This window comes from Branchiostoma lanceolatum, chromosome 3 (assembly GCF_035083965.1).
Source record: "Branchiostoma lanceolatum isolate klBraLanc5 chromosome 3, klBraLanc5.hap2, whole genome shotgun sequence".
Lineage (NCBI taxonomy): Eukaryota > Metazoa > Chordata > Leptocardii > Amphioxiformes > Branchiostomatidae > Branchiostoma > Branchiostoma lanceolatum.
The window spans coordinates 2916950-2931540 of NC_089724.1; the positions used below are offsets into that span (position 1 = coordinate 2916950).

General features: G+C 44.0%; 1 protein-coding gene across 2 annotated transcripts in view; it reads right to left on the reverse strand.

Annotated features, from left to right (window-relative positions):
- Window positions 1-3128: 3128 nt before the first annotated feature.
- The window catches only part of LOC136429723 (probable G-protein coupled receptor 19), a 33499-nt gene continuing 22036 nt past the window's right edge, over window positions 3129-14591 (reverse strand). For both annotated transcript variants that reach the window (XM_066419665.1, XM_066419664.1), the window contains exons 3-6: window positions 8206-8566; window positions 7252-7566; window positions 6709-6801; window positions 3129-5836 (exon numbers count right to left, since the gene is read on the reverse strand). In XM_066419665.1, the coding sequence (XP_066275762.1) occupies window positions 5117-5836; window positions 6709-6801; window positions 7252-7566; window positions 8206-8325 (1248 nt within the window). In that variant the 5' untranslated portion in view covers window positions 8326-8566 and the 3' untranslated portion in view covers window positions 3129-5116. The remainder of the gene's footprint in view (window positions 5837-6708; window positions 6802-7251; window positions 7567-8205; window positions 8567-14591) is intronic.

The following is a 14591-nucleotide window of genomic DNA, read 5'->3' on the forward strand; positions in this document are numbered from 1 at the left end:
AGTAAAGTCAGTCCACGGTAAGATTAATAATTCGTCTGGGCTTGCAAATGTTATCCTCTGATGGACAAACCTCCCTGGCAAATATTCTCCCTATAGCTGGCGTAGTCAGTCTGGTATATAGATGTATCAGTGGGGATCAACCTACACTGACCAGTCTAACAGGTCCGGACCTTTTAGCGTAATGGTTTTAACTTGATGATGGATTGATAGTTTGATTTGTAAATAGGTAGCAATTGTAGTAATTTGGAGGTATGTTTTTATTGCCAAATATGTCGACTGATGATTTCAGTCATAACTAGCTTCTGACCTCTGACCTCAACCAATCCTTTTCTACGCTGCTTCGTGGAGCCGGGAGCTCGACAAACGTTACACTTTTTACTTTTTACATCTGCTTGGAGATTAGTGATGAGCGTTGGGTCTTCTCCCCCGCAGGTTTCACTTCGTTGACATGGTAACGGGTACGTCAATGCGGGTTCTGTTGCCATGGTGACGGAAACCCGATATCAGCTCACATCCTGCTCAACATCATTCCGCAGATGGTCGGCTTAGAACGGGTTGATTCTGGGAGGCTCACATGGGGTAGTTGGGTCGACCGTATTTTTTTTTTCTTATTAAGGCCGCACCAGTTCAATTTGTTGGTTCCCATAAAAATGGAGCGACAGGGCGAAAAAATTGGTAAAAATATAAAGAATAATATGGAATTTATTCAAGTTTCACTCTCCGACAGACATCCAATTCATCCCGGTTCAGTAGATGCACATATGTTTGTTGAAAATTATCAAAAGTACAGTTTTGACATTTCTACTTCTGTTTTTCGTGAAAAAAACAAAACAAATTGAATATGAAAACATTGTCAGGCAAAAACTAAATAAAGCGTTTAGGGCATTTTGTTATACTGGAAATGTGTTGAATGGCTTTAATGAATGGGAGGTGTGCTGATTTTATTTATTTATCTTCATATTCCTCTCCCAATACAGGGAGGGAATATATTATTTTTGCTGGCGTGTTCATCTTCTTTCTTCTGCCAAAAACCAAGTAGATGTAGGGTGGTAGCTCTAATACTGGTATTGCAGAAAGTTTGGTACATGCTACGGATGTCATATTTGAGGTGAAGGTACCTTTAGAAAAGGTAAATACACCTGCATGTAAATTATGCTAATGAGGACCTAATTTGCATAATTTATGCAGAGACTGGTATTGTCCTTGTGGTAAATGCTACAGATACCATATTGGAAGTGTATGTACCTTTAGGAAATGTGATTACACCAGGGTGTACATTATGCTAATGAGCAACTCATTTCCATAATTCATGCTCGAACTTATATTTTCCTTACGGTAAATGCTACGGATACCATATTGGGGGCGTAGGTTCCTTTTGGAGGTGAATAAAACGGATATTTGCGCATATTTTTCAAAAGGACAGCGAACGCGGTGGCCCTCGAGACATAAGCAATTTTTAAAAAAAAATTGTGCTCGTCTTTTTTACAGTTCACCTAAATCCAACTAGCTAATTCCGCATATAGACCATATCTTCAGCTTTTAATTGATACCAACGTCTCTTGGCAACAGTTAGCCTGTATTTACACAAGCTCTCGGCCGGAGGTTACTGACCCCCAGCCCTAGGGGGATGGCGATTACAGGCCGGCTGGCCACTAGGAGCGCGATTCGTCAGGCTAGGCAACAGTGTGACAGGGGCTTTAGAGAACACTGCGCAAAACAGATGCTCATAGCTACTTGCGGTTCGACTGAATACAGTTGATAAGGTAACGGAGGAGATATGATGGTCCAACGATAAGTTTCCGAAGTAACTTTAGGCATCAAAGTCTAGATTCAAAAATCTTCACTCCAAAAAAGGTGAAACAACGATTTCACGAGTACAATTTATTACCAATGGCTTCGTTGCGACATTTGGCATGTCTGATGTTTGTTTTTACATTATTGTAGCAACATACTGAGAAACAACTTTGACGAGGTTTACACCAAGAACGGTCTCGGTTTTCACAGGGAATGTCTTCGAGTGTCATGGAATGATATTCTCTTCACATAGCTTTTAGGGTATCTCTCTTACATACATACATACATACCATACTAGTACTTTCAAAAATGATATTGCACTTTTGGCACTTTCAAGGGCAGTTACGTATTGGCGATTTTCACTGTTGTGATCCTAATTTTCGTACATTCAAAATACGATCAAAATTCAAAAGTTATTGATACTTTCCGTACGTACAGCCCCCCCCCCCCCCCCCCCCCCCCCGTCCATGCGTAATGACTTTACCGATGTAATGTCAACCATTTATCTATTTTAGCCAGGATCAGTTAGATTCATGAATATTTTTTCATATTCATGTTTGTCGATCATATTTTGATATCCCAAATTGCACTTACGAACTCCCACACTGGAAGTGTATTGACAACTGTTTTCAAAACTACTGGTAATTAGAACTTAGCTTTGGGGCCATCTTTTAAAATTACAAAAAAGTCAGATACATTTGGATTTCAAAGTTGGCGACGAATGCGTTTCGGCTGATGTTCGGGCGAGAATCGGGTTTTCTCGGCAATATTCGGGAGGCGCTCGGAAATAGTAGAACGTCAACATCGGTAAAACTGGAACGCGAGAACAATATTTCAAATGTCCCCGTCTAAAAGCGTCCATAAACGATAACGATTCGACACAAACACATCGGGGTGATAGTCTAAACATTTCATGGATTGACAGTAAGGCGTTCTTATAGTTCTTTTGGCTTGGGCAGAAGTACTACGGTGGTCAAACTCCCCTAGCAAATGAGTCTTATTTGGCTGAATTTTACTTATCTCCAAGCAGATCTATCGGTGGCAAAGACCGTATCCAACTGGAAAAAAATAGTGTTATCAAAACTCCTTTTGCCGGTTGAATACGGTCTTTGCCACCTATAGATCTGCTTGGAAATTAGAATTTGACTATTTTTCAGGCATTGTAGTTAGTCTAGTGAAGACTGGATGCCACGTGCTAGCTCTCTATAAACGTATTAAACAACTGAACATAATTCTACAGGTTTAGTAGCAGTTTACCTTGCCTTCTACAAACTGTTACAAAACGGGGCATCGATATTCAAAGGCTACGCGTATAAAATCGACCACTACAACTATAAAAGTGATTACCTTTTTTTTCTCAAAATATACAACAATATACATTCTCTCTGTACGTACATCAAAATGCAGCATTTGTGCTACACTAGACACAATAGTTAACTTCGACTCACAGTGGGTACTTTGGCAACAACAATGAACATTTTAAAACTTCGCGGAAGTTAAAATAAGACCACAAAAACTTGATTTTATGGATGACGTCATCAACACTCGCATAGTGTCTCTCAATATCATTAAAACGAATACAGCGAAATTAATCGAAAAAATAATGTTGCAATGGTGGGGAACTTGTTGTAAGCCATACTATCAGCATTTGTTAGCCAGTCGTAGAATACTAGCACTGTGAAATGAAATTGGTAGAATGAGAGGATGCATTTTTTTCTGTTATGACACCATAAAACACTAGGCACAGCTGCCATCAAGTAACATATTGATAAATTTACACGCTAATTCCGCACACAAAGTGAAGTTCTTACCAAGAAGCTTTCGACCAGTCCTCTGGTCCTTCTCAAGCTGATTTGACCATAAGTCACTTAGCTTGGCCAGAGCGCTTTACTTTGCGTACGTATCTAGCGTGTAAAGCCCCTGTCACACTTGTGCGTATATACAAGTCCGCATGGGTTGCGTATTAACATGTTTTTGGTTCAGGTTAAGTTTGCAGCCGAATAAGTGATTTCTTAGGTTCGATCACTGGGCTGCAAAACGGTGGGTCAAAGTAGAAAACAACTTTTCCCCCGCAAACCTTACCTAGTACCTAAACCAAACAAATGTCAATGCACAACTCACGCGCACTTGAATATACGCGCAAGTGTGACAGGGTCCTAAATTTATCAATATGCCAGTTACCGCCACAGATGAACCCTCATAGACAGTAACAATTTGTCTCATAAGATATATTGAGTGTTGAAAGCATGCCATCCGTGAAATCACATTTGTAAGGCCCATCTGCAATTAACGATGATTTCCACAACAAATAAACTTAGATTTGACACCCCACACCAGGAACCAACAACAAGAAACCGTCCAGCCGTTATAGATATATACAGACATTTAACAATACCTTTTTGTCTGATGCTTCTTCTTGATCTTCGTAGAGTCTATAACATCCTATGTGTTCCGTACAAAATTTCTACAAATCACATTGTCCCTTAAAGCACATTTCAACACATTTGTTAGTGTTGTTCCGTGGCATGTATTTTGTCGTCTCCGAATTTCGGTCAAACAAAAATACTTGTGCGAGCTCAGGTTTGGTTCCGTGCGACGTTCTGTTTGGAACTGAGTTAAACGAGTTGTGGCACGACAGGACTTTACGCTTCCACATACAGTACTTTGGTTGAACTGAAAGGCATTCCAGTAAAAGGCAGTATCTAAAAAAAATACATGCGCGCCTTTTTCGGTGTACATGTATTTGATTGGCTAGCCAATACAAAAGGAATGTTTTCAAGTCGCACGAAACTGAAGAAATAAAATCTTATTAACATTTGTTTACGATGACGTCAGATATTTGCGTCACGCAAAATCAAACACCGTTTGTTGATTGCAAACGCAAATGGCAAAGTTTGGAATGGTAAAAGTCTCTCTGCAAGTAAAAGAATAGTCAGTATATATTCTGAGCTTAACGGTCATCCAAGGCGAGCGAATAGAAGAAACTTTTTAGAAAAAACTTCTTTAGCTGGACAGGGCCTACACAGGCCATCTCACCGGCTCTAGAGAAACCTGTGTTTCTTAGGGTCTAACTCAAGGGACTGTGATAAAATTTCCTTTAAGCATGTTGGCCCTAAAGCCGATCGAGGAGCTGGCCTCTGTAGGCCCTGAAGCCGAGTTCCTTGCCTTTGTTGGCCCCAGAGCGAATGAGCTGGCCTTTGTGGGCCCCGTAGTCGATGAGGCCCTGAAAACAGTCTGACCTTTAGGTCAGCTTTCTTCCTGATCGCCCGAACGTTTTAAATAGATCAATTCTTTAAAAAAGTTCCTCCCGTTATGGCATCTCTCACAAGTAAGTGTTGGCGCCGTTCGACACCAGCGGCCAGGCGATCTTCTTCTCCCGCTTGGCCTCTCTATCGAACGAGGTGGTCACGTGACCGTTCTGCGGCTGCGCAGTCGTCTCTGCGGCGGAGCCCGCGGCTGCGGTTGTGGCTGTCGTCGTGACGTTCGTGTCCAGCGCGAAGCCGACGTGGTTCCTCTTGCCGAACGGCGTGGTGTAGGTGATGGCGTACGTGTTGCTGCGGTAGCACTTCATGCTGGACATGCAGAAGATCTCGCGGCAGCCGCGCCGGAAGTTCGGGTTGCAGACCCAGTAGATGAGCGGGTTGGAGACCGAGGAGGAGAACCCGATCCACACGATCGCGATGAACCACGTGGGGTCCGCGTCATCGCCACCCCGCGCATGCGCGCCGCCGCCGCCCACCGCCGCGATCACGTGACCCAAGTGGAGCAGGAAAAATGGCGACCAGGTCAGCAGGTAGACGGCGTTGACCAACAGCAGCATCTTGATGGTCTTGACCTTGGTGGCCGGGACGGTGTTTTTGGTGCGCTGCAGCTTCCGGCCGCCCACGCCGATTGTCCAGATGTGTTTGACCACGCGCATGTACAGGAGAATGATCAGCACGATGGGTACGAGATAGTCCACGGCGAACACCGCGGCCACGTAGAGCCCGCCCCGCCAGTCCCCCGGGTAGTACGTCGGGCACAGCGTCTTCTGCGAGAACACCTGGAAATAAAAACAAATGAAAGTGGTTTCGAAGGAGTGAAAGTGGTCTCGAAGGAGAACAGATAAAAATGAAAGTGATCTCGAAGGAGTGAAAGTGGTCTCAAAGGAGTGAAAGTGATCTCGAAGGAGAACAGATGAAAGTGAAAGTGATCTCGAAAAATGAAATCTCGAATGAGTGAAAGTGATCTCGAAGGAGTGAAAGTAATCTCGAAGGAGTGAAAGTGATCTCGAAGGAGTGGAAGTGATCTCGAAGGAGTGAAAGTAATCTCGAAGGAGTGAAAGTGATCGCGAAGGAGTGAAAGTGATCGCGAAGGAGAGCAGGTGAAAGTGGAAGTGATCTCGAAAGAGTGAAATCTCGAAGGAGTGAAAGTGACCTGGAAGGAGTGAAAGTGATCTCGAAGGAGTGAAAATGATATCGAAGGAGAACAGATGAAAGTGAACTCGAAGGAATGAAAGTGTAAGTGATCTCGAAGGAGTGAAAATGATAGGATGAGGAGAACCACTTTCAATCACTGAAGAGCTATTCTTCAACTGGTCGTAAATGACAGACGCTATATACAGTATTTACAATTTCATTGTGCAAGGGAAATTATACCGAAGGAAGGTTATACCGGCTATACAGATACAGAAGCTGGTGTGTTACGCTAAAGGAAGGTTGTGCTGGTCATGCAGATACAGATACAGAAGCTGGTGTGTTACGCTAAAGGAAGGTTGTGCTGGTCATGCAGATACAGATACAGAAGCTGGTGTGTTACGCTAAAGGAAGGTTGTGCTGGTCATGCAGATACAGATACAGAAGCTGGTGTGCTACGCCAAGTGGTTGCTATACAGATAGAAGTGTGGCTAATGGCTAAACAGAAACAGATACAGACCTCCGTCTGAAAGAAGTAGAAGCAGGGCGCGGCCAGGAGGGCCGAGAAGAACCACGCCAGGACAATCATCTGTTTCGCCTTGGTCCGCGACACCTGCGCGGGAAACAACGGATCTCGTTTGTAACCGATGGTTTCGCTACATTGTCAGCTCGCTACATGCGGACACGCAAGGTAACAGTTTTTTTTTCAAGCAACTGGATAGATTTAGACAACGGTCAGGCGTTTCAGGTAGTATTAATTTGCCGACATCTCCACATTTGCCACCAAGAGCCGTAATCAAAACTACAGTAATTCTTGTTCCTTTCACTGTAACTCTATGTTCGCGGTTTTCACGGTCACCTATGTACCGTAAACTTATCATCACCGTGGAAAAAAAACTGTTATTATTATTTATGACTCCGTCACACATCTGTTCTGTAAATCACTTGCCGCCTCCCTGAAGTTCAGTGAAAATTTCCATTTTTTCTTACACAGTGAAATTTTGCTACCGTGAAGATAAAGTGAATTACAGTATGTTACTACTAATGTATTTTCTAAACAAACCTTGAAGCTGAGCGGGTAGATGATGGTGTAGAACCGATCGATGGCGATGGACAGCAGCACGTAGACCGTGGCACCGGGGCAGGTGAACTGCACGAAGCGGACCAAGCTGCACATGGGCCCGCCGAACACCCAACGGTTGGTCACCACCCGGCCCAGCACGAACGGCATGCACAGGAAGGCCACAAGGAGATCGCTGCACGCCAGAGACACCACGAAGTAGTTGGTCGTGGACTGCAATCGGCGGCTTCGGTACACGACGATACAGACGAGCACGTTGCCGAGTACGGAGGCCACCCACAGCAGAACGAGGGTTACCTTTCATAAAAGAAACCAAAAGATTTGAGTACCAAAACCCCCATCCTACCAGCCTTATAGCAGGAAAGGAAAGGAAAGTAATGTCGAACCAGTTTAGCTCAAATGAACCCAATTAACAGATGAGCTAATCTTCCACTGGTCATGACAGAGAAGACAGACGCTATATACAGTATTTACAGGTTTATTGTACCGGGGAAATTCCCCTAGCTCTTTTCGACAAGCACAATGAACAGTGGACCACGGCTTAATGTCCTGTCCTAAGGACTGCGACCCTTTCCGGTAGCGTGCATGTCGGGTGAGCGACACAGCCGGGATCGAACCCGGGGCTTCTAGTTCCAGAGGCAAGATCGCTAACCACTGGACTACGCACGCTACTGCTCACATATTCATCTGTATATTGATTTCAATTTTCTTATATTTCAACATTACTGTCATGCATGGAGTTTATTTTAAATAATGTGTTGCTCCTGTGCTTAGCATGTCCGCATTTGTTTTTCTATTTCAGTATCTGTAGTATTTGTTTTGTACTTTTGCAATGTACTCTGTTGATGGCGACATGAAAATAAGCTGTAAGCTTGAGTTTGTCGTTATATTGTCCTGTATTTAAATGTTGCAATAAAAAAAACGAGGGTTAATTACCGTCTCTATCACGATCTGTGCGGATGAACGGTCCATCCCGAGAGCGGGGAACACGGCGCTCGCGTTGCCGCTCGTCGGAGCGATGCTTAGCGTGCTCGGAACTTCTGTAGAGATGGCCATACTGGTCGTGACGTCAGAGGAAGGCGATGACGACACGTCCCCAGTCGGAGCCCAGCTGTAGTTTACGGTGCCGTCGGTTGGCACGAGTGTGATATTGTTCAGCGGTACTCTGGGCACCGAGTCATAGCGTTTGGATGCAGTGAATTAAAACGCAGATCGTGTTTTTTCCAGAGGAGGAGTATTTCATGTCGAGGAGCGAATCGCCGAAGATGTCTTCAGGGTCCTTCCTTCTGGTGGCGACCTGTGAGGGGAAAATAATACTGGCTGTTAGGTGCTGCTAAGACTGAAGCCTAACTCTCAATAAAAAAAATCATTTACATCGATTTATACACACACACACACACACACACACACTCGCGCGCGCATACATGTACACGAACAAACACACACATAGAAAATATATACATATGTATATGCGTATGGCAAGCGAGAGCGGGTAATATTTCAAAGGTGTATACATGTGTTAGGGGCCTTCACCTTTGAAATATTAACCGCTCTCGCTGGCCATACGCATTGTAATCCGCGAACCGGCTTTTTACGACATTGTTAATAACATCGTTTTATTGTTTTCTTTGAACTCATCACGATGTAAAGGGAGAGGGCGAAACAGGTGCACGAGCACCTTTACAAGTTGCCCTCCCACTGATCCCCGTAGCTTTATGGCCAGATGTATCTGTGAACAGATGTATCTGTGGCGCAGCCTAGATTTTCTAATCTCCAACCAGATCTAACGGTGGCAAAGACCGTATCCAACTGACAAAATGAATTTTCATAGGTTGCTAATGAAAACTCATTTTGCCAGTTGGATACGGTCTTTGCCACCGTTAGATCTGCTTGGAGATGATAGACTCTCTACAGCAAGTCATGTAAACCGCTCTTTATTTCCAGCACCGCTGAAGGACCCCCAGGCGGTACTCAGGTGTTGCTCCGCAGATTGGCACAAGCGCGCGACTGGGTTCAATCGGCATCTGACATTTGCCCGATGGCGATGGGATTCCGTAGCCTGGAGCCCAGCCTTGTTAGCTTTGGCCCGCTCCCAATGTCCGCTAGCCGCCGACAAGGCTGGCCTCCAGGCTAGCGATTCATGCCTCCTTAGCAGACTGGCTGGTTGGGTTTTTGGACGGGAATTTCATAGTTTCAGCATTTGGAGGTTGACTAAAGGTGACCACCATTAGACATGCATTATGCAAATCAGGCCCTCATTTACATAATATATGCGGAAATTGTTAGGCATACGGCAAAACAGGTGCACTCATCAGTTATGATCATATCAGTGAACTTTATGGGGACATGTCACAGATTTCTAAGGTTATTCGCAACCGTATGTTGTCTCTGGCGGGCCATGGTATGCGCCACGAGGAAAAGGCGGGCATGGTTCTCCCCTGGAAACCGGATGAGAACCAGAAGGCACGAGTTCAACTCCCGGGTAGGACACATCTGGACAAGAGGCGCATTGAGTCATACCAAAGACTTGATAAAAATGGTACATACTTATGAAACAGTATCCACTGCCAGTGGACTAGCCCCCTGCTGCAGTGATTGCACCACAGTGTGGCCCAGGGCTATGAAACGGGGATGGGCACCGCCCTAAACACCTTATGGTGTGGGAGGATTTTAACTTTAACTTAACGTAAGCCTACTCAGGAGGCTGATAGGATTCCGGTTCGACGCGTCAGGAAATATTGCTTCGTCTTGACACGCTACCGCAGCGGTAACGTGGGGCCCTCCAAGGGGTTTTCTCTCCCCGCAAAATTTACCCTGGGAGCCCAGACTAGGACCGGGCCGCTAGCGATTCCCTTCGGCGACCCAAGACAGTCAGCCCGCCCGACCTAAATTAACGCTCCGGGGAGTTGTAGCCCGGGGAGTGGACCGCACCCCTTTGGTAAAGGCCGGCCGGTCAACTCTCGGGCTAGAACTCCCCCGGTGCGCTAATTTGTATCGGCGGGCTTGGAGCCCTGGGCCGCCGAAGGAACCGACTAGATGGCCCGATGAACAGTCTGATTCCCAGGGTACGCAAAACTGGACGTACCCGTGCAATGGTCTAGTGAATAGAGTGTCCGCCTTTCATTCGGTGGGTCAAGTTAATATGTATAAGTCCTGACTTCGATCCCGAGTCATACCAAATACTTTAAAAATGGTACATAGTGCTTTCACTCGATATTTGGGAAATTGTATGTTACTTGGACACACACCACTACTAGGGGAATGGCCCCCTGATGTAGTTATGGCACTAAGATGTGTGGCCCAAGGGTTATTAAAACGGAGATAGGCGCTGCCCTATGCACCATCTGATGCGGCATAATAAGGACTTAAACTTGACTTTAACGTAAAACTAGATTGAAGCGGGAGAATGCACTCGGATGATTCAGAATCAATGATTCGCAAAAGGTATCGGATGAAGCAGTAAACAAAGAGTTGATATTTATGTATTTGTAACAGATACATCAGAGTAGAATCCTTAAATATAACCGAAAATTTGATTCCTTTGTATTGGAATTATTGGATCCTAAAGAATACAAAAATGGGATTTTCATTGGATACCAAGTGTTTTGTTGGGATTTTGCCAAAACGGGACTCTTTAGGATGCGTAAATCTCGATATTTTCCGCGAAATATGTACAGATCCAGCGTCCTGAAGCTGTTTTTAGCTGACAAACAATGATGCGGGAACGTGTCAGAAATCGGATTAAAGCGGGAGAATTCACTCGGGTGGTTCAGAATCGAGAGACGCGATGGGACTGACGATTCACAGTTGTTAGTGAGATGTCAACGCTTGAACATTGCCTATATTCAACCGCTAGATACAGTTACAGTCAATTCAGTGCACACGGTACTGTATGTGCCTGGCAATTTAAGGCTCTACAACTTGGGAGAAGAATTGCCTACTTGTTTGTTTCGCAGCCAACTGGTTGGATAATAAGCGTCACTTCATTGGCATAACATTCAATTGGAAACACTTGGCAAATACTCTTGCGAGTTGGAAAGCGTTGCAGGGCGCGTATCGTGTGCACTGAATGGCTTAGGGCCCTGTCACACTTGTGCGCATATTCAAGTGCGCTTGATTTCCGCAGTAAAATGTTTTGGTTTAAGTAAATTTTGCGGGGAGGAAGTTGTTTACTACTTTGACCCAGCGTTGAGCAGTTTAGTTATCAAACCAAAGAAATTACATCTTCGGCTGAAAAATTATGTTAATACGCAACTCATGCGGGCTTGTATATACGCACAAGTGTGACGGGGGCTTTAGTAACCATAGCTAACAGTTGAGTATAAACAATCTATCAATCGCATTGTTCAAGCACCAACGTCTCCATTTTTTGACATGTAGTTCCATCACTGTTGGTTGCAGACAGACAACTTGAATATCTACAAATTACAGTATTCGCTAACAACTGTGCTTCATCTCGCTAACAACTGTCATTCAAAGTTTGAATAAACCAGTTGATGAACAAAAGTAGACTGCATTGCACTCAGGATGGTTGGATCCTAAAGAATCCCAAGACGTGATTCTTCAGAAAAACGGGTTTCTTTAGGATACGCAAATCTCGGTATTTTCCACGAAATATGTGCAGATCCAGCATTTTTAAGCTGTTTGTCTGCAACAAACAAATGATGTAGCAACGTGTCAAAATCGGATTCAAGCAGAAGAATTCTATCATTGTTGCAGTCAAACAACTTGAAGATCTACAAATTACAGTATCCAAGCAACGATATCTCACTAACAACTGTGATTCATCAGCCCCGTCATTCAAAGTCCGAATGAACCAGTTGAAAAACAAAATGAGACAGCATTACATTCAGGGCTCTTGTATCGACGTAGAGACATTGAAAAGAGCTGCATTACGTTTCACGGACAGATTACAAAGAAAATCAAGATCCATACGTGTGCAATCAGCGATCCTTTTACTGCCTCAAATGTCGAATAGAAGCACCCACCGTACAAGTAACGAGCTTTATACGTTTCTGAATAGAAGCACCCACTGTACATGTAACGAGCTATACAGGTTTTTGAATAGAAGCACCCACTGTACAAGTAACGAGCTATACAGGTTTTTGAATAGAAGCACCCACCGTTCATGTAACGAGCTTTAGAAACGTCTGATTACTAGTAGCTAGGCTGAATGAACAAAATAATAGAAGTTGCAAAGAAGCTGAAAAGTCCATGGGTAAATAAAATTGAAATGAAATTAAAGTTCATCTGTGACTGTAATTGACATTTATAAAGATGTTATACGCTATTTCTATACACAAAGTAAGGCACAAACAGTTCCTTTGCATCATAAAGATTCAGACTATATCTATGCTTACCGACAAGCTTTGGATCATTTCACCCGGAGAAGGATCAGGCGACTGATCGAAAGCTTGTTAAGTGGTAAGCGCTTTACTTTATGAACGGAAATAGCATATGAATCTTTATAATACAAAGAAACGGGTTAAACAAATAAATTCCTTTCTGGGTTCACCTGTCTTCGCTGAATTATGAAGTGAGCCCACGTTGGCTGCTGACCCTTTGATGGGTGTAGAGACATATAAAAAGGTAAAGCGGTCGAACATCAGACTGAGGGCGAAGCATGGCGATTTTTTTTATTTATTAAACAACAGAAGAATATACAGGACACAGAGGTGATGTACTCTAGCTAAAGCTAATATTAAACATCACCTCTGGAAAAAAAATTACAACTTACATAGACAAGTACAATAACAATAAGAAACAGCAATTGGGTCGTTCAATACAAACAAGCTAACAAACAAACATTGAATATATCAACATACCTGAACTAAGTTTTAAAACGTTTGCTTGTCGCAATATAGTGCTGAGTCAAGCCTAAAACGTTACAATTGAAATCATACGAAACAAAAGCATGGCGCTTTGTCGTTAGCTATTAGTGCAATGCGGCTTCGCTACGGCTCACGTATTTTGGGAGGAGCACATCGTACGTGTCACCCCTACTCTTCTCGATAAGTGTGTTGGGCCCTTTTACGTGCAGAGGTTTGGCGCCCTAAACTAAAGCTTCCGCCAGCTTTACGTCCCCCTCCAATAGGACGATGCGACTCTTTTCCACTCGTGTCTAGGCCCGGGCGCGAACTCGGGCCGCTGGCTCCACGGGATCTGAACCAGAGGTGATGAGAGGCAGAGTGCGCAAACCACTGCACCAGACATGTAACATTATAACATAAGGTACGAATCAACCGGCTCAACCCAGGAGTATCGCAAATAGGAGTAATAAAACAAACAACAATAAATTTTCAGGAGAACCCTTTCCCCACGTCACATGTATCCAGTCAAACGTGTTCAACGGCATGTCGGCAGAACGCAAGCCGTCGGTCGTGTTCGCGCATTTAAGGTTGATATCTCGTATATGGGTTCATTTAGTTGTGTCCAAAGACATATCTTATGCAACGGCCGTTACTCCGATGCAACGTTGACCAAAGAAAACAAAAGAGATTCGGCAGTTATAATAGATTTAAATAGCAGGCTATTTACCGTAAACCAAGAAGGTTAAAAAAATATCTAACCTCCTTGCATATACGCATTACATTCTGCCGACGTGCTGTGTTCCTCCTACCTCACCCGACACGGGCAGCCATTCTCGTCCGACCAGCGATACTCAGAGACCAAGAAGAAGGCGTAACATTAAAATCCCATCGAACACACTCCGATGGTACCGACAAGGTTTGACATATGCCGGCAGGTAATATGGCGGCGAATATCGATCTCGTTTTTAAAATGTGACCTTTTTGACCTTTCAAAGTCCGAAAGTCGGATCGCTATCAGTTGAGCGCTACTTTGGTCAACTCTGGTTATTATATGCAAACTGTACATATGGATTAATGACCTCTGACCTCTCACATAAAACAGACCTGGACCGGTAATGGATATAAGTAATGGATAACGATTTTGATTTGTTTTCTTTGGATAAATTCTTTTATGTTTCATGTAACACATATTTTTGTTTATGTATACTTTCGGTTACTTATGTCTCAACCATCCTCTGTTACTTATGTTACAATTTTGTCACAAGTTTATCTTCTTTGTTATACTGTCATGCAGCACCGAGGGGGCGTTATTGTAGTCTCTACCAGACTAACTACGCCGGCTATAGGGAGGATATTTGCCGGGGGACTTTGGCCATGGATGGTAACATTCGCAGGCCTAGTTGCAATATTGGACCCTATCTCCGTAGCCGACTCCCTTCATACAGTTGATTCTATTTGGCCAATTTCTACTATTTTCCCAGCGACCCGCGGAGGCTAGTAGAGCCTAGCGTT